This window comes from Rutilus rutilus (assembly GCF_951802725.1).
Source record: "Rutilus rutilus genome assembly, chromosome: 6".
NCBI lineage: Eukaryota > Metazoa > Chordata > Actinopteri > Cypriniformes > Leuciscidae > Rutilus > Rutilus rutilus.
The window spans coordinates 44310980-44338542 of NC_140214.1; the positions used below are offsets into that span (position 1 = coordinate 44310980).

The window sequence follows — 27563 nt, forward strand, 5'->3', positions numbered from 1 at the left end:
GCACTGCAGCCGTAAATGAACACGGAGCACCACGACTGGAATGCAGTTATAGCCCTTTACGGACCTATAAACACGGCCCTATAAACAACATAAGATTGTTACTCTGCTAGATAAATTCTCTAACGTTAACTTAATGCATGCAAGTAAAAAAGCTAATACATACCAATCGTCGAGGAAAACGAAACGTAGCTTTCTCTAGAGGGGAACTCAGGTTCTCACAACTGAGAAAGGGTATGGATTAGGACACATCCTTAATTACGACTAGCACTTCAAAAACACGCATTTCATACACAGAGCACGATTAGCAAACTCTCCCTACCTTCTCCAGCGTCCACATCCAGTACACGCAAACAATAACAATCATAACGAGCTTGTGCAGCGAAAGACAGCAGCACACTCTCCAAAGCAAAGCGGTGTCTCTAAAAGGTACATTAAAAGAGCGCACTTCTCATAACTACATGCACTTCATGAGCTAAAAACAACTAGCAACGCATTCTCCTTACCGGCTCGGGTGCTCGCATCCGGTTTCCAGGAAGCAGTGACGGAAGCGCGTTAACGACGCAGCGATTCAAAACGTGACGCCTGACGAGCGGTAAATGCGTTGCTGTTTTAAAGCCCAGGAGCACAGATGATAGGCTAGAATGCCCATCAATAACAATGATGAAAAAAAAACAGAAACAATGACATGAAAGAACCTTAAAGATTAAATTAAATGAATGTGTATACTAACATAAATAGATCAATGCTTTCAACCTTTGTATTGTTACAATGTTGGTAGTATATATAAATGAACAATGTGTAGTCTTTCTCTATGTGACCTTTACCTTGATATCCCTGTTTATTTGTCAGCAAAAGTCTGCTGGCTGAAGATGAACACGTTAGTTGATCATCATCGATCTGAGTCATTTTCTCTTTCTGTCTTTAGTCTGTATGACTGCAGTATTACAGAGAAACAGAGTCTCATCCTGACTTCAGCTCTGAAATCAAACCCGTCACACCTGAGAGAGCTGAACCTGAGCTGGAATAAACTAGGAAACTCAGGAGTGAAGCACTTATGTGCCGTACTGAAGGATTCACACTGTAAACTGGAGAGATTGAGGTCAGTCACATTCACAGACAAGAATCAAAATGCTTAAAATCACTTCAACAGTTTAAACTAAAACACTTTAACATTGTATTTGTGCAAACTTAGTATTTTGTGATCTGGTGAAATAAAGATGAAGATCTCTCTTCCTCTGTTTTATTCGCTTATGAAGAAGATGTGACTTTACAGAATAAAGAGTTTTCTTTTCTTCTGTCTTATTTTCTTCTCTCTCTCTGCTAATGTAGTTTAAGATGCTGTGATATGACAGATGAAGGTTGTTCTGATGTGACTTCAGCTCTGAAATCAAACCCGTCACACCTGAGAGAGCTGGACCTGAGAGAGAATAAACTAGGAGACTCTGGAGTGAAAAACCTCAGTGATCTACTGATGAACCCACAATTCAAGCTGGAGAAACTACAGTTAGTATCATTATACTGTACAGCAATTACAGTGTGACTGAAGTTTATTTATTTGAAGACAGCAGGGCTTAAGTTTCATTGTTTATAGCAGTGCACTTTCTGGGTTTTTTAAACTAAAACACTTTATACTCAATATCTCACAATGAGTCTGAGTTCGCATTATATTTGTGTAAAATTCTTCACATTCATGATTTGTTTGTAAGATAATCTCTCTTCCTCTGTTTGTGTCTTTCTAGTCTATTCTACTGTGGCATTACAGATGTTTCTTCTTTAACTCAGTCTTTGACTAACTCAAAAGCACTGCAGTTTTTAGAAGAGCTTGATCTGAGAGGCAATAAGATAGGAGACTCAAAGCAGCAGCTCAGAGACGAGCTACGAGACTCAAACTGTCTCCTGAGGTGAGGAAACATCACTGAGATATTAAAGAGATCTTCATTTAGGGGGAAAAGAGAAAAGGAAAGAGAAGAAAAGCTCACTGTCACAGCTTTATACCTCAACACCTGCTTTATTAACTGTGTCAGTAGAAGTGAATCATTTCAGTGTGAAAACAGACTTGGTCAGATTGTAGGAAAACGCTGCACTCCTGCTAAAATCAGTGCAGTTCCAGCTTCAGCTCACAGCATCCAGCTCACATGAGAAATGTCTCTGTCTCTAGTGTGTTTTTACTGTGACAAGCAACACGTCACACTACTTTACACTTACTTTACTCTCAGTTATTTACTAAGAGCCTACAAACATGTTTAAACTAGAGGACAAATGGCTTTAACTAAAGGTTTGTGTTTGAACTCAAAATAACATTTGTATTTGCTCCCTGTGGTTTATTCCATACGCCGTACACTTATTAGTTTCTCCTTTACAGAGACTCAATAGGAGTCGCACCGACACACACACACAAACATATGAACATGATTCATGCTTTACATCTATTATTTAAAAACACAAATATCTATGCTAGACCATGTTAAGTCAGTAATTAATCTGATTACAGGAATTCAATTTAATTTATTTTTACTCAAAAAAACAGTAATTGAAATATAATATTTTACACTTTGTTCCACTGAACACTGACTGTTTTCTCTTCTTTTCCACTTTACAGAGTAGATGAAGATCGATCACAAAACATCCCTGATAAAGATCAATCACCAAACTCTGATGGATGTGTTATATCGTAGTGTGAAATCATCATGAGAGGAGCAGAAACCATCAGGTGATCCACAGAAGAGTCTCACTAATAATAATAATAAAAATAATAATTTGTTACATTTATACAGCGCTTTTTCTGAGACCTCAAAGCGCTTTACATAGATGGGGGAATCTCCTCAACCACCACCAATGTGCAGCATCCACTTGGATGATGCGACGGCAGCCATATTGCGCCAGAACGCCCACCACACACCAGCTTACTGGTGGAGAGGAGACAGTGATGAAGCCAATCAGTATATGGGGATGATTAGGATCCATGATGGACAGGGGCCAAGGGGCAAATTTGGCCAGGATGCCGGGGTTACACCCCTACTCTTTTTCGAAGGACATCCTGGGATTTTTAATGACCACAGAGAGTAAGGACCTCGGTTTAACGTCTCATCCTCACTACTGTCTATGAGGAGAAATAAATGTGTGATTAATGTGTAAATGTGATTCATACAGATGGAAGTGACTCAGAAGAGACTCATGCGCATCAGAAACATATGATATTGAATGATTAATGTTGGTTTATTATTCAGCCAAATGATGGTTTAGTTGTATTTAAAGGTGGAACAGAGGAAGAAGCTCAGATGAGTGTCAGCAGAAATCTTCAGTATCAGGCCTGCAAATATAATAATGTTTAGACTGAACTCATCCATAATTATTAAAATATTTCTGATCATGAACGTGATTGTAAAGAATAGCACATAAATGTATCTAAACATATAAAGTTTACATGTAACTTTTAAACATTTACATTATCTCTCACATTTTATGCACAGAATATATTTGTTATTGTTTAATTTTATATGAAATCATGTATTTGTCTCTCTGTCGCTGATGCACAGATCTACAGTGTTGTAGCGTATGGACAGGACTCATGATTACTTGTCATTATAAATTTTGGGAAAGCTTTTAACTTTTAGCCTGTTAAATATAATTCACTAAATGGAGCCGCCTGGTCTGTGAGAGACCATCCTCCTGGGGTGTTTACGACCCCCCCAGAAAGCAAAGAATAACACCAAATGGACCCAAATTGCCTTTCTGACACTCTTATGCCAGCATGAAATTTAACAGAACCATCGCTAGGATACTCACTAGCAGATCACAAAAATTGCTATCAATCTTCCTCCTTTCCCTGCAAACGAAGGCCCAGGTGGTCTGTCCACACACCCCCCCCCCCCCACACACACACACACACACACACACACACATACACACACAAACGTCCTTTATATGTAACCTAGGATAGAAATATTCTTTTAATGTATGTACCTTCCTATATTCATGTGTGTGATTAGTTGTGCTTTATAATAGAGGTGTGACTTTCTAATGCGTAGCCTTGAATCATAAATGTTCTGGTTTAAGAATGTTCACCAGCATCCTCGGGTAAACAGACCTCCCCCTTTACTTAGGTTGATAAAGATTAATGGCTCTAAACGGAATGTAAGCAAGCTGGAAATTCCACTAAGATGCTAGCAGAATAGAGAGAAACTGTTAATCCTATGTATTATATATGTATAACCACTTAAGAAATATGTAAACCTGAATGTAATTTCTCTTTTCCATGATTGTTCTTCTCTGTGATGTGTTTTTGTATTCTTGTAAACCTTAAAGGAATAATGTTTCAGAGGTGCACACTATTGCGAAATCATAAGGTATTTTAAAGTCCAATCTCCATTCCCATTTGCCAATGCACATCACATTTTAGGTTAGTCTTAATCCTAGTTTGTTAGTCAAATTTTTAATACTTATCTTACAGAGTAAGAAGGTACTTCTAGGCCGTAGCTTTTAAACAGACCAAATTTGGTCTTGATTTGAACTCCTATATACCTGAGGAAAGATATGGGTATCAAATTATGATAAAATGTATTTTATTGCAGTTATAATTGTTTAAAGTAGAAATGGCATGATCCCAAGACTGCCATAAAACATGCAAATCAAATTCCTAAGTGAGACAAAGAAAATTTGTCCCGCCTGGAATTTTGCGTTCCAATTGGCCCAAGCGCCAGGGAGGAGTGAAATTTCTGTACCCTAGAAAAGCGGTTACACTCCGCGTTCCAAACAGTTCTGTTCTGTATTTCTTTCGTCTTGTTTTGTTCCTGCTTTTTCGTTATTTTCCTTTCTCCTTTCAACCACAAGGTTTTCAATGCAAGTATTTTTCATATCTTACCAAAAAGTAAATGTGTATTACATTTCCCTGTTTAATGTGATTTTTTATTCTTCTGCTGGTTCTCAAAGGTCGTTCTTGTGATTGGTTTGCTATTCTTGTATTTGGTTTGCTATTCTTGTGATTTGTGTGCTATTTTTGTCATCTGCTGTGTTTCTTCTTTCTTTCGTTAGTTATTTTCATTTACTGTTCACGTGTATATATATATATATATATATATATATATATATATATATTCTTTGTTAGATGTAGTTGTAACGTTACTTTCATAATCGCCTTTTTATTAAAAACTTATTATACTCTTGATTGTCTCTGTCTGCTGCTCACAGAACAAAGTCTCTTAAATGTGTTCGGTCTTATAGCTACAAGCTCGATAAATTCGTGACTGACCTACCAGTTAATAATCTTGTAAACAAGACAATTATTCTCTGTGGCCAAGGGAATACATTTTCTTGAGAACTTATAAGAATATCTCTCATTGAGAGTTGATAAGAACATCGCATAATTCGTCTGGCGGACAGACGGATTATCTGATACAATTCGATTTGGTAGGCATTCACAAGATTTGATATAGCCCCTCTGTACATTTATAATTAATTGTAATTCGTTGTGATTAATTGTTTATATACAGAGATCCAACTACATGGGCTGTGTATTACCTTTGTGGGTGATTTTAAATGATGTAAGTGATAGCCAGTATGATTAGCAGGCACGTGCAGAGGGGGGGGGGCGTTGGGTGCTCGAGCACCTGCCCCTTTGCCCCTTGGTGCCCAAAGTGCCCTTTTGTCAAGGCAAAATTTCCTCTCCTTTTTTTTGTAATTAAAGGCCCTTTTGTGGATGCCTGCCCAACCTAACTATTAGTAAAATTAATAAATAATAATTTAGCCGTAAATTAAATGATCCACATGATGACCTTTCACCTGACGAACTCATCCGGAACGATTCCTCACGCTGCACGCACATTGTTTAATTTCGCGCGGCTACGCGCACTACCAGAAGATATCTTAAAATCTGCGGCTGCTGGTAAGTGGCGTTTCATTTTCAGCGAAGTGATTTTGATGTTTGTTTACTTATTATTATTATTATTTTACAAGGATGACGTGAAGAGAGCATACAGATATGTTGTTTATATTGCAGTGTGTAGGCTGTAGAAGTAACTGTTTTCCTGAATGCCATCAAGATTAAAACCGAGACTGATTTCATAACAGGTCAATAAACAAATAGTTAAAATTAAGTCACTTACATTTTAGACGCAATGACTGTTTTTGTTCTGTTTCAGCAGCGAAAATAGTTCCAAACAAATATCACCGCAGAACTATCGCGCATCTCACAGCAACACTTGTTGCATTACTGAATGATTCAGCATTTTGAACGAATCGTTTGAGTCAAAGATTCAATTACCCATTCATAAACTGCCTCATTCCGAATAAATCAGCCGATTGAACGAATCGTTTGAATGAATGACTCAATGACTCGCTCATTAAAACGGTCGCCTGCCGCCTCCTACTGGCGGTTTAGTTTCATAAAGTATCATCTTTTCAACATTCCTTATTTTTGTATATTCAAAAATATTTAAAATAATCTAATTTAATACAGTTATAATTTTTCAATGTAAATTATTTAATGTGATTGATAACTATAATATAATAACTATAATATATTGATCAAATTTAAGAATTTGAAATGAAAGTTGGAGCATACATTTAATAAAATTAGGGGAAAGATGCCCTTTATAAAAGATACAAAAAATTTGAGATTTCAAACAGTGATGTAATGAAACATTGACAATTTAAGTTTGAAGGGAGAAAAGCCTCTGTTTAGGCTATTAAGGAAATGTAATTTTGCCAAAAGAAGAACTTTTATTGTATATAAATGTTCATTTTAAATCAGCCTACTTCAGTGTGATATGTTACCATACTATTATCACTATCACTAAGAATTTGAATAATTGTAATGTGATGATCAGATGCAGATATCTAAATCAAAAATATGGGCGGTTTGCGGGTGGATTATTTATTTTTAACAGTGGATTCGGGCAGATTCGGGTGACTCAAAGTGCACCAGATTAATGAATTTATCTTTAAAATGTACAAAATTTTCTTACGGGGGGCATGCCCCCGGACCCCCCTAGAGGTACCAAGCTCCACCCACAAAAATGATGTGGGAAACACATTAGGCTATATGATGATCTACAAAAAAATACACATTTTATTATCTCATTATTAAAATACATAATTAGGATTTTACCACCTCCGCCTCATTTTAAGCCAGGAAAAACACAGCCCCATTTAAAGCCTTGTTCCATGTGCCCCCCTTTTATACTTTGAGCACCTGCCCCTCCAGAGGTCTCTGCACGGCCCTGATGATTAGTTATTGATTTACTAATAATTCATAATTGAAAATTAATAAACAATAACTGCACATTCCCCCCACTTGCCTGACTAGCAATGGCTTTATTATCTTAAGTGTGGTGTTGGCATTGCATTTAAATACATTTCTTTCATATAAGGAAAACAAATAGCACACTCTACTAAAGAAAAATGAATGTGACATTCCCCATCTTCCAATTTAAAAATATTTTGGTGGGCCATAAGAGATGACACCCGTCCAGGTGGGATGAAAGTAAAATTAGAAAAGTTAGAGGACACCTTTTCTCGAGGCCGGAAGGACACGTCACATTTCAGAATCCCAGGGAAAGGCTGCACACTGTGTGCATCAAAAGGATTCGTTTTATTTCTTTAAAACTGACACTTAATTACTAGTGTAGGTTAAAAAAACAGGTTTTTTTAATTTATCTCTACCGCTGTGCATATCACTGGATATAAATACAAATATAATAATCTATAGTCTATAATACTGTTCTGGAAACAAACTTTTGGAATAGTGAGAAACGATCCTCATTTTTATAATGAGTCATTAACAATTATCAAATCACTTCTAGGCTACATCTAATCACCAATGAAAACACTGAACATAAAGGATAAAAGCAGGTCCGCGCAAACTACAGGATTTTGCTTGTATTGCATCAAAATAGTGATATTGTATTACAAATACAATATTTAAATACATATATTTAAAACCGTTGTTTGTCCAGCCCTGTTCTAGATGTACTAATAATATATATTAAATACAAAGTTTATAATGGCTATTATTGCTCAATAATAATAATATTTTATATTATAATGTTGGCGTATTTCAAACGGTCTGATGGGGTTTATCAGACGGGCAGCAGTGTTAACTTAGCTTGAAAGATTGCGTTTGTGTTTTAAAAAAAATTAAAATAAAAATTCATATATATTGTATACAATTTATATAAACTTATTTACATTTTTAAATAAGTAAAGCACTTTTCAAGTACCTCTTCGTAAATATGTCTGTTTTCAAGGGTTTTACAGAACTTCAATTTCAAAAATCCAATTTAAGTACTTTAAAGGGATACTTCAGCATTTAACATTAAGCTTTGTATCAGTAGAAAACCTGTAGTATTTTCGAATTACCGTGCTTCCCTCCCTCATATCCCCCTGAGACCAGAGATTTATGTATTTTTTTGTCTGGAAAAAATCCTCCGATGACTCAAAAATCGTCATTTTGCATCATCGGAGGGTTTTTTTTGTCCAGAGGCGAGAGACTACAGCCAGTAGGAGGAGCTGTCCCGCATGTGTTCAACCCGCCCATAGGGGGATCTCACTCACAGAATGTACAAGCAGTGTCAGCCATCTTTTATTGGAAGCTAAGCTAACAGGCTCTTGCTCTGTGGAGAAAGCTGAGTAGTAGAGGTTACCATACATCCTCTTTTTCTCGGACATGTCCGGCAGTCGAGATCGTAGTGTTTACATGAATGCTAAACAAGTGATCGGTTGATGTGCGTTTTAACATTGCTAAGAAGATTCCCGCTCCTCCGTTAGAGATAGCCTACGAGACCGGTGTGTCTCACAGGTGTTGCTCATCAGTAATCACGCCACCGGCCTCGCGCCGTTCTCCCGCGGCCCTCAGTCTCGTCCTGCTCGCCACAGTAAACATGATGAATGAAGACTGTAGAACGCAAAAGCCGAATCCTGGACATTTTGGGCGATCTCAAAATCCCGGGCAGACTCATCACGGAGACTAACGATAAAACGGCGTCTTTAAGTTTCGAGTCAACTAGTAGCCTAGCCTAGTTGTTTAACTGTTACTGGTAGGCGTGGCCTCGTAGGGCAGCGAAGCAAGTGCATTCTGGGAGTTGTTGTCTTTCATCAACATGAGCCGAAAATACATTTTCAGGCTTTTCTCAGTCTAGAAAGCTCCAAATTCAAAAATAATTTCACATTTCTTCTACATAAATGACCCATTTTAAATACACATTCATCTTTCCAGAGGTGAAGTATCCCTTTAAATCAAAAGCACTTTAAGCACCTTGTATGAACCCTGGGGAGGGGTCCTATGCAAGCGATTCCAAGGCTGAAGCAAGGCCTCGTTTATGCCTAAGGCAGATTCCAGAAGTCATCTCCAGACACACTTTTTTGCAGTTATGTGCAAATACTGAGACAATATCATGGACTTTTTTCTTATTAGCATTACTTAAACATTACTCACTTCAGTTAGGCCTACTCAATGTCAGTGGAAGAGAAACATGCCAACAGTAGTTGAGTATCGTTATAGTAAATGGCATCTGATGTCGTTTCGAAACAAGTATCGGTGTTTAAATAATCAGAAACGAACACGTTAAGAACGGAAACTTTACACATATGAACCACGCTGTGCATTGGGTCTTTTGCAGATATTTTCGAGAATATTCTAAATAAATACCTTTCTACAAGATTCTCTGAAGACCTCTGATCAGGAAGCTGCTGGGTGTTTCACATTCTTTCTATTATACTATTAAATCTTTCACTCATATCAGAAACGTAATCTCGCTTCAACGACAGCCTGTAACAAACCAGATGCCGATGTCAATGCATATCTGTGTGTCTGCACACTAGTAGGGGAGGGAATAGCCCTGTGATTGGCTGTTGCTTAAGCAATTTAGCAGTCTATAAAAGTTGAGGGCTTTTTCGCTATTTGCTTTAGGTGCTGTTACGTACAAAACTACATTTGATTACACTTATAACACAGTTCAACATCCTAACAAAATCTGATCTCATTCTCTTATTACAGTTCGTTGTTAAATTCATTGTTTCAAAACACAAGATTGTTGTAACCGGTAATGAGAGCATGTGGTTTAATCACCAAAACACATCAGTATGATTTTCTTGTGATTCATTACTTAAAATAAGTTTATCTCTTGTGTTGCAGTTTATGGTCTCACTTTATATTAGGTGTCTTTAACTACTATGTACTATCATCAGAAATAAAAAAATAAAAAAAGTACAATGTACTTATTGTGTTCATATTGTCTTGTAAAACACTGAGGTGGGATACGGGTAAGGTTAGGGACAGGTTTGGTGGTATGGGTCGGTTTAAGGGTGGGTTGAGGTGTAAGGGACGGGTTAACAGTGTAGCCTAATTATAAATGCAATTACAGAAGTTAATTACAGCTGTAGTTACATGCAAGTATTTTCATGTTCACGTTAATTTTATTTATATAGCACAATTTACAACAGCCACTGGCTGACCAAAATGCTTTACAGAACAGCCAAATTAAGAGAAAATAATGCCTGCATAACAACACAACACAAATAAGCAACAAAGCTAAGAGCAACCTTAAAACAGGAGTAGCAAAACAGTATCAGACTCACATATAAAATAGTAAACCAGAGATGGCAGTGTCAGACTCCGATATAAAATGGAAAAATAGGAGTGGTAAAACAGCATCAAACTCAACATTTTAAATCAGAGGTGGCAAGGCAATATCAGACTCAAATATATAATGGAAAGAACCAGGAGTGGCAAAACAGTATCAAACTCAATGGAAAATAGTAAAACCAACCTTAATTATAGGCCATGAAAAACAAGTGTGTATTTAGGCTGTCCTGATTTCTAACGTCAAATTGTTCCAAAAAAAACAAACAGATAATGAACATTTTCTGTTAAATTACGGACAGTTGAACTCTAAAACGGAAAATTCTGTATATCAACAGTACATTTTCTGTACTATTCACGGATAATCCTTATACAGAAATTTCTATTTTTATAGAATTTTTATAGCATATCTTTTGGTAGCAAATAATTCAAGAAGGATATATACAAATTGAACATGGTTTATTTTCGTAAACATTTTCATGTAAACATTCTTAAATGCATTCAATAGATATATGACAAATTAAACAATGTGCAAAGCACCATTAAAAGTGCTTGTATTGTGGAATATGTATTGAGACATTAAACAAACAAGGGACAGAATTAAAAAAGAAAACATGAGCAGGTACTTGCACAATATTGGTGTTGCACCAAATAGCTCACAAAATTCTTCACAAAACATGAATAATAAACTAAAAGTCAAGATTCAAATACAATACAAATACAATACAGAAAGAAGGAAACAAAAACAAATGGAATACGAAGACAGGGCTGCTGCTTTTATCATTAAACATTGCTTTAGACTTGTAGTCAATAGTAGAGGGAAATATTACAGTGCTGATGCCATTTTTCAGTAAGAGAACACAATTTTCCTTCAAGGGTTAGTTCACCCAAAAATTTAAATTGTCATTAATTACTCACGCTCATGTTGTTCCACACCCCACAAGACTTCAATTCATCTTCAGAACAAAATCTTTTTGAAAATCTGAGAGATTTCTGTGCCTCCATTGACAGCTTACGCAACTACGACTTTCAAGGTTCAGAAAGGTATACAGACATAAATGTAATCCATGTGACTCCAGTGGTTTAACCTCAAATTTAGGAAGTGGCACATATGTTTTTTGTGAAAAACAAAACAAAAAAAACAAACATATTTTCTCACAAAATATAGATCGCTGACGCACGATCACAAGAGCGCCACAATGCATGTGTGCTGTTGACCCAGAAGCAGGGTGAGAGTGCATGGGTGCAATGCAATTAGATTTTTTTTTTTTCACGCACAAAGCATTTGCATCACTTACCAGTGACACCTGACGATTCTAGTGACGTGACGACGTTGCAGCTGGAACAACACTACAAAAAAAAATAAAGCATTTGCATCACCAGATAGTTGTTGTGCGATTGGTTGCACTAACCGCAGATGAGATAAGCACAGTATACACGTCTGTGCAGTGATCATTCCATCACTCCATCAAAGGTAATTTCAACATTTGTTTGAATACAATGTGATCATGTAATTAATCGAGTCTTTAAGTTACCCTGTAGTTTCGTCAATCAACATCACCAGCTGGTTCAGCGAGTCAGCTGTTTGTGTTATGAGTCTAAGCTAGGCTAACTGTACGTTCACACCGCCGCCGGCGATTTTGAAATCGCTATTAAAAATGAATGACTTCCGGGCACTTTGACGCTCTCGCCGGTGGCGGTGTGAACGCACAGTAACAGCTGTTGTCTTTTGCTAACAACAACAAAAGTGTGTGATAGGTTGTTTTGAGGTTTGTGATATCTATGGTTTTCAATGAGAACCAGAGATGACCCAACAGTAGAGCTAGATTATTTATGGAGGAATTATTACTGCTCGATTATCTTAAAAAACCTTGTCTGCTTTACACAATTGAGCTACCTTGGAGTTAATCCTAGTCCATAGTTATGCAGCTAGCTCGCTAACAGACTTGACAGCTACTAGAAAGACCTGGAACTACAAGACTCTACGTTGAAAATACCCGTTTGTTGCCCGCCAGGTATCCATGGTAGTCACGTGACTGCAAAGTATGAATTCTATGACAAAGATAGTTTCAATCACTTGTACTTTAAATGATGTTTAAATGGTGCAATATTTATGAATCTGATAACGTACTTATCCATTTCATTGTGAGTGCTGTGCACTTGCCAAGAGAACCCGCCCACACGCTGTTCTGATTGGCTGTGGTTTTTGATTGATTTTGTCACATTACATAGTCGCAACCAAGCGTGCCGCACAAGCCCTGAAAAGTGAAGCCAAAACGTCTCAATCCCCCCCCCGGTCAAGTCAAGTCAAGTCAAGTATATTTGTATAGCGCTTTTCACAATACAGATTGTATCAAAGCAGCTTCACAGTATTAAATTAAAATAATACAACAAGGTTTGTTTCTAGTGGAATTTATTGATTGATAAAATCTAATTAAATATCCCCAAAATATCCACAACTGAGCAAGCCAAAGGCAACAGTGGCAAGGAACCGAAAAACTCCATCAAGGTCATAAGCCCCGCCTCCCCGTGTTATTCAACGGGACGTGAGACCAACTAAACAATTAAATTACACTTCAAATATCTTTTTTCCAAAGGTTGTTTCTGTCATTTGCTGTCGTTTTTATCACGCTGATGTAAGTTCAAGTGTCTGTTTCAAAAATAAGTTGGTTTTTAGTTAGTTACGTGATGCGGTGGTGTAACGTCATGATTGACAGCTGTGATTGACAGGTTCTCTGAGCGAAGTAGTCACTGAAGCACAAACGGACATTTTTTTCGGGATCTTCGGAGGACTGAGGAGATTGTATTTACTTTATTTTAACAAGCCTCTTGTCGTACTGCAATCAGTTTTTTCAAAAGTGTGCAGAATGCACTCTCTCTGTGAGAGTGAGGGCGGAGCGTTGATTTCGCGGCTTTACTTCCTGCTCACTACTGCGCAGGTCTGGTCCCGAGATCGCTACTGCGCTGGTCTGGTCCCGAGATCGCTACTGCGCGGGTCTGGTCCCGAGATCGCTACTGCGCGGGTCTGGTGCCGAGATCGCTACTGCGCGGGTCTGGTCCCGAGATCGCTACTGCGCGGGTCTGGTGCCGAGATCGCTACTGCGCGGGTCTGGTCCCGAGATCGCTACTGCGCGGGTCTGGTGCCGAGATCGCTACTGCGCGGGTCTGGTCCCGAGATCGCTACTGCGCGGGTCTGGTCCCGAGATCGCTACTGCGCGGGTCTGGTGCCGAGATCGCTACTGCGCGGGTCTGGTCCCGAGATCGCTACTGCGCGGGTCTGGTCCCGAGATCGCTACTGCGCGGGTCTGGTGCCGAGATCGCTACTGCGCGGGTCTGGTCCCGAGATCGCTACTGCGCGGGTCTGGTGCCGAGATCGCCACTGCGCGGGTCTGGTGCCGAGATCGCCACTGCGCGGGTCTGGTCCCGAGATCGCCACTGCGCGGGTCTGGTCCCGAGATCGCCACTGCGCGGGTCTGGTCCTGAGATCGCCACTGCGCGGGTCTGGTCCCGAGATCGCCACTGCGCGGGTCTGGTGCCGAGATCGCCACTGCGCGGGTCTGGTCCCGAGATCGCTACTGCGCGGGTCTGGTGCCGAGATCGCTACTGCGCGGGTCTGGTCCCGAGATCGCTACTGCGCAGGTCTGGTCACGGCCCTGATGAGAACGTCGGTCTCCTCGGCTGTGAACCGCTCCTGGCAAATCTGCCGTTATAATAGCAATCCGCCATAGAACAAGCGCGCCTGCTCTTAAAGGGAATGTGAGATGATGCTCTGATTGGTTTATTTCATGTTATGCCCAAACCACACCTATGAGTAATGAAGCTACTTCAGACCAACACATTTTAGATTTGCGTCGGGCGCAGGAGTAATTTATCCCGCTGGTATAATAGCTACAGCGCCCGAGATCCGCCCACAAAGTTACTTGCGTTTCGTGCTTGATACATTAGGTTCAGATCGTTAAAATAGGGCCCCTAGAGCTCACTAACATTACATAGGAAACAGATATCCAGGGGAAAGTGTAAAGAAAACACCACACAAAACATTACAATCACACCCGGCATCACAATAAGATGCTGATGTTAAGAATGAAACCGTGGTAAACAGTTTAAAAACAGTCTGTTTTAGAAAAATGAGAACAAAATCAAAGAAACATAACTCAATCTCCACACTGCTACAACTAATTGCTGTTTTTGTTTTTGGCCTGGCTGCATAGTCAAAACTGTGTGGTTTATATGTGTACTCACAGTCATGTGACGATACCAGAGCCGCTATCACTGGTAATAGCAAACTAATGTGACAGTGACATTCTGTAGATTATCTCTTCACTAGCATTTGGTAACAATTGAGCTGTGAGCTGATGCTAATCAATATTTATAATCGTGAAAAATTAAGATTTGTTAAACAATTTTGGTATTCTGCTGATGAGGGACAAAGACTGTTTTTCTTAAAGAAACACAAATTGTGAAGACAAGCATGACAGATTGTCTGTCTGTGACACCTTGACTCGTAATGCGTAGCTTAATTGATAGGTTTGTTTTAAGTGTAACAGTCGTATATGTAACAGAAAAACATCAAGCCTCACTCTTCATGTTGGGCTGTTATGTGTCTTGTGACCGCTTCGACAGACCAGAAGGATGACCTGAGAGAATATCACAGTTTAAACACTAATGTAGAAGTGTCGTGTAATTTTCTAATGCTGCATTTGTTCATTAATTCCTACGCCTGTTTGACCGTGCTCAAGGAGAAGTCTTCGTCTAAACACTGTACAGAGAAACACGATGTAAGCGGTGTCATCCGCTAGTGGGGAAAAAATCATTTACAATCAAAGATTACAAACTTTTACAATAGATCGGAAGAGAGTGTTTCTGTATTATGTATTCATTACAGCTAAATGTCTCTTCTTATACGGCGTACACACTTTTGTAGTAAATTGAGCACTCGTGATTGTTGCATAAAGCTTATGAATGCATTTGATCCATAGCCTTTACAAGGGACAGGTGACGTTAGTCCTCAGTGTGATTGCATTACAATAATGAGGTACAGTCCCTCTAACAAATCTGACACAATCTATTTACATATTGTACAATGCATATTACAACTTACGGGAGGATCTGGGAGTGTATTGTTTATGTCAACTTAAACTATTTGTATCGTTGTTGTTTGTTTAATTTATTCTTTTTTTTTTTTTTTTGCATAAAGAACTACTTCTTCAGCTCCTGGATGTTAAACACCACGAGGGAAATGATCTGAAATGTAGGTTTGTCAAAAGAAAAATCATCTGTTATCATGGTTTAGTTGTATTTTAAAACACATAGTCGTTTTAGATCTTATTTATACAAAAATATTCAAGCAGTATTTTGTCCATGCAGCATGAATAGCCTAAGTACAGATGCTGTTAAGTGAAAATAATACCTCAGGTTAAATTTAAGCAAAATCATTTCTACTATACAGAAGTCTTCTAGGAAGATAAATAGAAGATACGATTTTAAGAAAACTTTGGGAAACTCTGGAAGTATATGCTCTGGAGCGCAGACTAACTTTACACATGCTGTGTCACTGTGTCCCGAGGCTCGTCTGGTCTGTAACTCCTGCGTCTCTGTGAGCGTCTGAAGCTTCAGTTCACACTCGAGTTTATCCCTGGAGGATCTGGGGCTGTTCTGTTTATGACAACTGAAACTATTTGCTTTTTGGACACGATCATTATGTCTATGGAAGCCCCATCGAGGGTTTGCACCTACGTCACGATTCGGTCAGTTACCCGGATGCGCGGCCATATTGGAGGTACTCGGATGTAAACAACGGCATGGATTTCACTGTTTATGTACTACTGAACACATTGTTACACTAATTTATGATGTCTAAACCTCGGAAAAAACACACGGAAGCTGTGAAATCATATAGAGAAGGACTTAGTAAGCAGGAAAGAGCGCGAAATTGACAAACTTAAGTTAATATGTGGTAAAGATCCGAACGAGCTAGCTTCTCTAGTCCTTACTGCAATTCTTCCTTCTATTTCTTATCCCGACATTTACTATGTTCAGATTGTTAGTCCAAAAAAAGCACATGAAATCTGTTTCAAGCTACATCCATATGTGGTTTGAAATCCTATTTAAATCACATATCAGGAAATCCACTTCAGTCTGAACGCTCTGATCAGACTTTGTGTGGTTTATGTGACTTTCTCACGCCACGTAAAATGTAAACATCAGATGTTGTTATAGGGAACATGCTGAAAGTCGCTGCCGAAACAAGGCTGTGTTGTTGCAAAGTGCCAGACGAGCAGAAAATTATTATTTTTTAAATGTATTTTGAAACCGGCACGGAAAAAGAGTTGGTCATACCAGCCTCCTCCAGTTCTGCAGCTCCAGACGCAGTAGTCCAGCACGGCGGATACACATCTCCATGTTGGAGAATTTAAATAAGACAATATTTCTATTGCAAATGCAAACCCCTCCATCAACGCAACATCATTGGCGTATTGTCAAAGAGCTGCGTGGACACACAAATCGGATCTGAACTGTTGCGAGACACAGTGTGGACATCATTTCAGATCACATTCCAATCGGATACAAAGATAATCGGATTTGGACTGACAGTGTGAATGTAGCCATAGTGAACTACTTTACGTCAACATTTTAGCCATAGTTAACGCTTCATTTACACATGTGGCTGATGCTGTGCCTCTCTCAACCACAAACGCCATCTTTCATCAGTTTTTTTTTCCCCGGTGCGACCGATTACTACAGACCAAAACACAACCATTTTTCAGCAGCAATAATCAGCCAGATTTGCGAGTCCGTTCAGTTCAGTGGCATTGTTTCCGTTCAGTTCCCTCCAAAATGTCCGACTTTCGGATTGATGACGTGTAGTGAAAACCCTCTATAAACATGCTGGTCACCACCCCAGTGCTTCGCGACTGTCACACCATTTTGTGTAAAAACCATTGTGTAGTCCTTCCCTACAAATAACCCTCAACATACTTACTTCTCTGTCCTTAAAATTGATGAGCCCTCAGCCCTGAGCTTCAGCCAATAACAGCCAGGTCTGAAGCGCTTCAGCCAATAACAGACAGGTCTGACTCGGGTGCAAAACCAATCAAAACTTCCAGTTCAGCTGGGGGGCGGGGCGTTCAAACCGCGCTTTGACATTCAATCACTGGCGCTTGTGTTTAGAATCTGTATCGCTAACGTTTCAATATTCTAGTGAATGTAAGTAAGCTATGCTCATATTCTGATTATATTCTGAGCACTGAGCAGTTGAAGTAAATAAAAAACTCGGCTCATAACATGGACACCGTTATTGCATGGACGGAGCAAGAACATGTAAGTGTCTTGAAAACATTAACACAGTTCAACTGAAAGGTAAAGCTCGCCCTCTTTAACACTACAGTTAAACTAAATGTACGAAGCAAACTTTGCCCAAAGCTGAAAAACCCTCAACAACAGTGAAATAAGATCGCATGATTTATCTGTCAGTCAGATGCATGTAAAAGTGTAGTTCGTTACTATAGCAATAGTAGGCTCCAGCACATCTTCGGTAGAACGAAAAAAAGAGCATTTAATCTAACATGTTAACCCTACCCCACTTATTTTTATTTTTTATTTTTTTTACTACCACTTTTTTATTCATACTTCATCTCTCTTTTTTTATCGGACCTTTCACTTAACCTCCTTTGCTTTCAATTATGAAATGATTCAAATGACAACATTCAAATGATCTTGGACTTACTTTTCAAAATTACTAATTAGTAATAAAACATTTGCTCTTGACAACAGGGAAAGCTAGTATGTTTGCTTAGCATACCGTCAAACACTACAATTTATGAGTTTAATATCATGTTTTGCTTCGAAATCAAAATTACTTGAAATTACTTCTGTGGTTTCATGTGTGAGAATATATTATTTGATAACTCTATAATACAGGCTATGTTGATTAGCATTGTATTAATGGGTTTCAGTGGTTCTCAACTCCAGTCCTCGGGACCCACTGCTCTGCACATTTTGTATGTCTCCCTTATTTGACACACCTGAATCAGATCATCAGCTCATTAGGAGAGACCCCATGAACTGAACTGAGTGTGTCAGATAAGAGAGACATACAAAATGTGCAGAGCAGCGGGTCCTGAGGACTGGAGTTGAGAACCACTGGGTCAGTTCATCCAAAAATGATAATTAGCCCATGATTTAGTCAAATACTATTTATGACTTTATAATCTAAAATAACTAGCTTCCGCCAGACGACCGTACGCATACTACGCAAATTCAAGTTCAAGTTCAATATACACATTATGCGTCAGGTCAGGGGTTAGTCTTCCACCGTAACTCGATGCGTATGGTCGTCTGGCGGAAGCTAGTGATTATAGTTTATAAAGTTATAAATATGGGTATTTTCCTTACACAAACGCATGGCTTTACTTCAGAAGGCCTTTATTAACCCCCTGGAGTAAAGGTGGAGCACATTTATCATGGATGGATGCACTTTTTTGGGCTTCAAATTTTCTCCAGCCGTTCACTGCCATTATAAAGCTTGGAAGAGGACATTTTTTAATATAACTCTGATTGTGTTCGTCTGAAAGAAGAAAGTCATATACACCTAGGATGACTTGAGGGTGAATAAATCAGGGGCTAATTTTTCTTTTTGGGTGAACTATCCCTTTAAAGACATCATTCTTATGAAAATACCTGAGATAGCTTATTGAACACAGATATATTATCGCTATCATGTGTTTGTCTTCATGTTTCATCAGTCAAATGTCTCTATTTGCATGTTATTATATCCATATTGCCATTTCCTGAAACATCATAAGTGAATCTCTTCTATGAATCTCACTTGTGGACTTTCTGCGCGAGGTATGAATAAGTATGTACTGGGCTTCCAGTATGAATGAGACAGATGACATGAGAGTGTTTAGCGCTCCATATCACTATCATCTCCCCATTTTGGGTAAAAATAGAAAAATAATAATAAAGTACTTTGTAACATAGTTACTTTAGTAGTTTTTAAGCAAACTACTTATTTGCTCTTACTTGAGTCATTTTATTTTTCAGTACTTCTACTTGTACTCAAGTAAATTATTACTTAAGTAGCAATACTTTTACTTAAGTACAGTTTTTTAGTACTCTTTCCACCACTGTTCAAATGTTTTTCATTTGATTGAGTCATCACTATATAGCCTGGTAAATAAGCAGAATACGGACCAAGTAGTGTATTTCTCAGGCTGGAAGACTGTCAATGGGGCGGATGAAATGATTCAAACAAACATTAAACAAACTTTAAAACATTTATTCAAATATATAGCTGCATCCCATGCAATTAGGCCTACTTCAATCAGTGCACTGTGCACCAATATGCCATTTGTAAACTAATGACATTTTCTATAGATAGAAATTTAAACAAGAAATATATATATATATATTTTATTTTAATCTGAACTTCTGGCATTGTCAATTTACAGTGTTTTTTGCCAAGTGCAACACAGTCAGTGACACACTAGGATAGACTATGTGGTGCCTGCCTTTTGGGAAGTGAATCCCAAACAGGGAATGGAAGCAACACCTCATGGTCCATCATCTCGTCTCGTCCACATGTAACAGAATGTCCCACATCCCGTCTCTCTCCCGTCAGCACTAGCCAGTTAACTCACCTGAACCGCACAGATCTATGCGATAATGTCGTGAGGGAGACGAGTTACTGCACACCCAACAATACAGATGAGCTGAAGGTCACTATCAGAGCAAGCCTAGCCCATCCATCTCTCTCCCACTCATTTTTATTATTTCTCTGCTGTCCTGTTTCTCTGAAAGACCACATAACATTAAAACACTGTTAATTTGAGTTGGATTGTCCGGATGAGCCGTCTCCAGCTGTCAGTCGTCACTATCGCCAGCCTTGTCCACTCCTCGGCTGGGCTCTCTGGGCTCTCCGCTGCACAAAGGGGATCTACATAAACATTTGAAGAGACATTTAAAAGAATTATATGTTTTTTTAATGAAACTATGGCTGATTGTCTATATGGATTAATCTAACAGCCTATCACACAGTATAAATCAACATGACAACAGTCTCCTACACAAACTCAAGCAGTTATTTCAGCATCTGCACACACACACACACACACACACACACACACACACACACACACACACACACACACACACACTATATATAGGCCTCCTCTCATGAAGTGACTGGACACCTAAAAATTAAACTTCCACCCCAGTAAAACCAATGCAATTTATTTTTGTTCAGTAATATTTTTTATTTTGTATTTTGAGAGGATTTGATGGTACTTGTTAATATTTGTGCATTAATTATGGTAAATTTTTGCAATTGAAAATAATAAATAAAAAAACCTAATTTTTCAACAAAAAAAATTTCAATGAATGCAGTATTTCAGATTAATATATAGACTAGGCCTTTTAAATCCATTTTTTAAGTCAGATTAGCGCCATCTGTTGATAGCCCTCATATATAGACACCATATGTGATGATACATTTATATTAAATCATAAAACATAGAATCCAGAAAAATATAATAAAAAACAAACTTTAGGGAAAAAAATAAGAATATAAATGTGGGCCCTAAATTAAAAGGTAGCTTACTCTGTGGAGTTTAATTTTGAACAAACAAATTATGATGATATTTTTGGCCATATCCAGCTCTATTTTTGAATCATGAAACATTTGTGTCCTAATACAAAACAAAAGGATTGAATGTATAATAAATACAAACCTCAGGATGTCAGTCATTTACAATATCCAGCATCTTAGATAATAGTCCAGAAACAGGGAATATAACAGATGCACTGTTGAAATGTCTATTTAAGAGGTTTTAAACAGGATTTAGAGATATATGTGGTATAATATCCCGCTCCAGTGCAGTAGGTGTCGGTGTGCAACTGTTCAGCTGTTCCAAACCCTCCTGTAAAACACACGAAGAAGAGGAAAACGAAAGTAAAAAACTGCTGAAACCTAAACCTGTCGCTCACTAATAACACTCGCGGCCATTTCTGTGTTTAATCCACAATCCATCGAGACCAGCAAGAGATTCTGAGAACGACGCGCGCGGACTGACAACAAGCGTTACTGAGTTTAAAATACTGATAAACTCTCTTCTTAGTGGACAAGACTGCAAGTAAGTTTATTACACTGTCCATTACAGTCATTTGTAATTATTAGGAACTTCATATTGTATATTAAGCGAGATTTAAATGTGAAGTTACAGAAGGTTGTTCTTCTGCTACTCCGAGAACAGCCTTCTGTAACTTCACATTTAAATCTCACTTAATATACAATATGAAGTTCCTAATAATTACAAATGATTACAGACGAAGAATCTGCCAGAAATTACAATCTTTTGAAGTTAAAACATGAAGTTTTATTGAGAAAGGTTTATTTAAAACAAACATGTTTCTGAAAGTTTTCTCCCATTTCCTCTTCAGTTTTAGGCTGTTGTTTTTGTGAAATCGAAAGTATATTTGAAGCAGACATTTACAGTAGACAGACAGATGAAGCCTGACGGCAATGAACAACAATCTGCTGTTATTAAACTGAATATTTCAGCTCATAGCAATTATGATTAGTAGAAATACAATATGACTATTATAATTCTGCTTACTTTTACTCAATCAGTTATTTTAGGATCATTTGAAAGTAATGAAATCAACCATCATTGTGAACTTGAAGTAATGATTAAATGACAAACGATTCAACAATTAATAAAGATTGGGTAAATATGATTGTAAAATAATAATAACTGTAATAGAGAATATTACAAATCAGCTTCAGTTTTCCCGCTCAAAGTTTTAAACACTTTTAAACATTTTTCCCCAATGAATTAATATTTAGAGTCAGTTAAACTCATTAAACAATCAGAAATGATTAAGACCATTCGGTTTTTTTACATGGCAATATATTTGTCTGTAACTCACTTTATTTTATAGATTGTTTTTGCTGTTGCTGTTGTTGATGATAACTCAGCATTCTTCATTATTGTCTTAAATAAGATGTTCTTCATCTGTGTAAAATGGTGTCATTTCCAGGTGATGCTGAAGGATTGAGTGTTTTCAGAAAGCAGTGCTGATCAGTTTTCAGTGTCAGTTTAGCTGCAGTATGTCAGAGGAAAGAGGAAAGGACTCTCTCTCTCAGATGAGTCTCTCAGAGAAACACAGGTAAGACTGCGTCTGTTTTCATCAGTTTAAACTCCACTGGACTTTGTGTTTCCCTGTCAATAACACAACTTTAAGCATTGGTTTATTTATATTGTTTTATATTTGCAAATGCTTTAATCCAATCTAGACGCTGAATTAATCCAAATAAATGACTTTAGTTTTTAGATCATAAAATTATTGACAGACATTAGGAAACAACTATACACTTAATTTAATTCAAGTATGCTAACACAACTGTGTCACACAGACATTTCTGCTCTCTATTTCTGTCAATAAACAAAAACTTGAAATGTTCTCATAAATTAGAGTCAAGTATTTTTTAACATGTTTAATCTCTCTCATGTATATTAAAGAAATTGTTAAACCAATATATGAATGAAATAAAACGATCATTAACTATAAAACAATAAATTGTGTGAGTGTGTGTATTTCTGTGGAGGATTAGATAAAGACACAGATGTGTTTCACACACAGTTGATCCTCCTTTACTAAAGTGTTTTCTCTCTCTCTCTGTTCTTTATGTCATCAGTGTAAGATCAGGCTCACATGTGTCCAGCTCTGTGTCTCTGAAGAGTGATCGATCTAAAGATGATCCACCAGACTTCAGTGAGAAAACGCCATCATCTAATAAAAGGTATTTTGTGTGTTTACATTACATTATATTGTTGTATTATTTGTCTACAGTGGTGTATATGATTGATCTTGACTGAATAAAACTATAAGTCACAATAAAACTCAATTCCTGGAACCTTATGAAACTCATTCAGTAACACAATTACACAGGCAGCCACAAGGAGACACAAATACACTATGGAAAATAGATCATGAAACTAAACATGTATATATTTATCCATCAAACTGTAGTCATAAATGGACAAATGCACAGCTATACTGCATTTAATTACTATTTGCAATATTAAACCTTTTCAAATGAGACTGTAGTATCTCCTTTACTAAAGTGTTTTCTCTCTCTCTCTGTTCTTTGTGTCATCAGTGTAAGATCAGGCTCACATGTGTCCAGCTCTGTGTCTCTGAAGAGTGATCGGTCTAAAGGTGAAGATCCACCAAACTTCAGTGAGAAAACACCATCATCTAATAAAAGGTATTTCATGAGTTTAAAATTTTTTGTCACACGCTGACTGTGTTTAAAAGTTGTATCAGTGAATACCAATCATGAAACATTTTTAGATCCAATGTTTATCATAAATCCGATCAAATATTTATTAGAGTATTCACAGCAAATGCTTATTTCTCTTTCTGTGATATTTTGCCCGGAAAATCAGTATTTATTTTATTTATTTGATTACAGGCTTCAATATGAGACATTAGACTCAGACGTTCAGACTCACAGGAACCACGAGAATTTCAAAGACAATCTTCTAGGAATCTTCCAGGTAGGAAAACACATTTTTATAAATGTTTAATATTTACAACAAACAAATATGTTATTGAACAAAGACATTTTATTTAATTCCTCCAGATCACTATATTTCCTTTGAAGCACTTATATATTTTTTATTTTTCTATTTGTTACAAATAACAGCTGGTTAACATGTTAGTCTTTATCTGGATTTTGTATTATATAGATATTATAGTTATTAAATAAATTGTGTTGACCAAATGTAGATGTAAATTCTTACTTTTGTTTGTAGGATCTTGAGAGCAAAATAATCACATTTCTGAAGAATGAACTGGAAAAGTTTAAGAAAATATTACAAAAAGAGAACTCACAACACTTTGTGAAGGACTTTATTGAGAACAGATCCAGTATCAAAGAATCAGCTCTTGATCTCACACTACATTACCTGAGAGAGATGAAGCAAGATGAAGCTGCTGATGCTCTAGAAGGTAAGAGACTCATGATCATCTGTCTGATTGTCTCTTATAAATGCAGGAGAGAAAATGAAGACTAAAACTATCTATTTTCTGTTCCTGTGTTTAGATGAGCTGTTCTTCATTCATCAGCTGAAATGTGGCCTAAAGAAGAAGTATCAATGTGTGTTTGAAGGAATTGCGAAGCAAGGTGACTCCACACTTCTGAATAACATCTACACAGATCTCTATATCACTCAGGGCGGCAGTGAACAGGTCAATACTGAACATGAGGTGAGACAGATTGAAGTTGCTTCCAGGCGTCATGAAGCACAAGAGATACAGGTTGAATGCACAAATTTGTTTGAAGCTCCTGAACAAGACGAGGAGATCCGAACTGTACTGACAAAAGGAGTCGCTGGCATCGGGAAATCAGTCTCTGTGCAGAAGTTTGTTCTGGACTGGGCTGAAGGAAAAGAAAATCAAGATATCAGCTTCATATTTCCTCTTCCATTCAGAGAGATGAACTTAAAGGAGAAAGAAAAACTAAGTTTGATGGACCTTATAACTAAATTTTTCCCAGAGACAAAAGGACTGAACCTTACAAGAAGGAATCAATTCAAAGTGCTGTTCATCCTTGATGGACTGGACGAATGTCGCCTTCCTCTGAAGTTTGATTGTAATGAGACGTGGCATGATGTATCGTCACCAGCCTCTCTGGATGTTCTCCTAACGAACCTCATGAAGGGAAATCTGCTTCCTTCTGCTCTCATCTGGATCACCACCAGACCAGCAGCTGCCAGTAAGATTCCTCCTGACTGTATCGACCGGCTGACAGAGATACGAGGATTCAGTGACGCACAAAAGCAAGAGTACTTCAAAAAAAGATTCACTGATCAGAATCAGGCCAACACAATCATAGATCACATTAAACAATCAAAGAGTCTCTTTATCATGTGCCACATCCCAGTCTTCTGCTGGATTTCAGCCACGGTTCTCCAGAACATTCTGGAGGAGAAAATAAATAATGATGTGAAAAACACTCAGGCTGATGAGATCTCTAAAACACTGCAGGAATCAAACACTGAAGACACTCCCAAGACTCTGACACAAATGTACACACACTTTCTCCGCTTCCAGATCCAGCAGAGCCGCCGAAAGTATGATGGAGAATACACACCAGATGTTTCCTGGGATAAAGACGCCATCCTTGCACTGGGGAAACTGGCATTTCATCAGCTGGAAAGAAACAACCTGATCTTCTATGACACAGACCTGGAAGCCTGTGGTATTGATGTCTATAAGGCATCAGTGTACTCAGGCATGTGTACCCAGATCTTTAAGGAGGAAAAAGGGATCGTTCTTGGTATCATGTACTGCTTTGTTCACTTGAGCATTCAAGAGTTTATTGCAGCCCTTTATGCACATCTGTTTCTAGACATCAACAAGACAAGTGTGTTTGATCATGAGTCTACAGAACAGGAAAACAGAAATGAAACCATGATTGATTTTCTCAAGACTGCAGTGGACAATGCGCTCGAGAGTGACAATGGACACCTGGACCTTTTCCTTCGCTTCCTCCTCGGTCTGTCACTCCAGTCCAATCGACGACTCTTACGAGGTCTGTTGACACAGCAAGATGACAAGGCGCTCGAGAGTGACAATGGACACCTGGACCTTTTCCTTCGCTTCCTCCTCGGTCTGTCACTTCAGTCCAATCGACGACTCTTACGAGGTCTGTTGACACAGCAAGACGGCAATGACCAGAGCAACAAGGAAATAGTTCAGTACATCAAGCAGAAAATAGAAGATAATCTTCCTGCAGAGAGATCCATCAATCTGTTCTACTGTCTGAATGAACTTAACGACCAAACTCTGGTGAAAGAGATTCAGACCCACCTTAGCAAAGGAAGTCTCTCATCTGGTGACCTTTCACCTGCCCAGTGGTCTGCTTTAGCCTTTGTGTTGTTGACATCAGAGGAAGAGCTGGAGGAGTTTGAGCTTCAGAAATTCAAGAAATCAGACGAGTGTCTCATTAGATTATCGGCAGTCATCAAAACCTCCAGAAGAGCTCTGTAAGTCTTTTAATATATTTTATGTTTTGCTCTCATCTGAAAAATGTCTTTATCTACATTACTCTATAGTGATTCCTCATCATGAACATGAACTTATCCCTGTAAAGCCTGACGTATGAAATAATAGTCAGATCTTTTTTTTTTTTGTGGAGAGTTTATCAAACCTTTAGACAAAATATAAAAGACCATGTAAAAATGTTTGCATGTTTGTTTTGTATCATATGATACACCAGACTTTTATGACTTATATAGAATTATTAGGGATGCACCGATTGGGAAATTCTGGGCCGATACCGATACCGATGTTTAACATAACAACTTGGCCAATGGCCGATGTCGATGCCGATGTTTTTTCTTTTTGTTATTTATTCCTTCTTTTGTGCCACGGAAACATACAAGTCTTTCGGCTCTTGATCACACTATCCTAGAATGAGCACAAATTCAATCAGACCAATTTATGAAATAAAAAAACCTTTAATGTCACTTTCTGTTTGACAGTTATAACCTTATTTATGGCAAGTTCTTTTTCAGTTGTTATGAAGAGCATATGAGAGAGAAATTTGGTAATCATTGTCTGACCCAACAAAAAAAAACATTATATTCATTTTATTTTTCGTGTTCGCATTTATGAGGGAAAAAACACGGGTGAATTATAATTTTTTTTTAAGTTTTGGGTGGGCCTGTTGAAAAGTGGGGCCGTGCCTGAGCTACAAGGACATCGTCTTTTAAAACATAACCTGCGCGAAAGAGAGAGAAAAATAAAATAATGCGTCATTGGTCCAGCACTTCTGAAAATGCACTTCCGAATGCGTCTCTGTCCCCAGCATATCAAACCAAACTGACGCCCATATGTGACATCGGCGAATGTCATTTTTATTTCCCGATGGCCGATGGCAGTTAACGAGGCAAATATCGGCCGTTACCGATGTTCA

The 27563-nt window shown here is 38.1% G+C and overlaps 2 protein-coding genes across 3 annotated transcripts in view; both read left to right on the forward strand.

Moving 5' to 3' along the window:
- The window catches only part of LOC311292519 (uncharacterized protein), a 679077-nt gene that overhangs the window by 547545 nt on the left and 103969 nt on the right, over positions 1-27563 (forward strand). The gene's annotated exons all lie outside the window — the stretch shown is intronic.
- Positions 21507-27537, forward strand: LOC311292533 (protein NLRC3-like). 2 transcript variants are annotated; one of them, XM_084412252.1, is made up of 7 exons: positions 21507-21708; positions 22616-22744; positions 23274-23378; positions 23739-23846; positions 24054-24138; positions 24397-24592; positions 24687-27537. In XM_084412252.1, the coding sequence occupies exons 2-7, from the start codon at positions 22686-22688 to the stop codon at positions 26633-26635; spliced, it is 2502 nt and encodes an 833-aa protein (XP_084268378.1). In that variant the 5' UTR covers positions 21507-21708; positions 22616-22685; the 3' UTR covers positions 26636-27537. The 2 variants fall into 2 exon arrangements, with proteins under 2 accessions (XP_084268378.1, XP_084268379.1); XM_084412253.1 differs by lacking the exon at positions 23274-23378 and having other exon boundaries at positions 21608-21708.

Bases quoted from the DNA above. Each gene is read 5' to 3' on its own strand.
- LOC311292533 (XM_084412252.1), top strand. From the start codon at position 22,686: ATGTCAGAGGAAAGAGGAAAGGACTCTCTCTCTCAGATGAGTCTCTCA. The intron at 22,745-23,273 runs GTAAGACTGCGT...TTATGTCATCAG, and splicing joins AGTCTCTCAGAGAAACACAG to TGTAAGATCAGGCTCACATG. The intron at 23,379-23,738 runs GTATTTTGTGTG...TTGTGTCATCAG, and splicing joins ACGCCATCATCTAATAAAAG to TGTAAGATCAGGCTCACATG.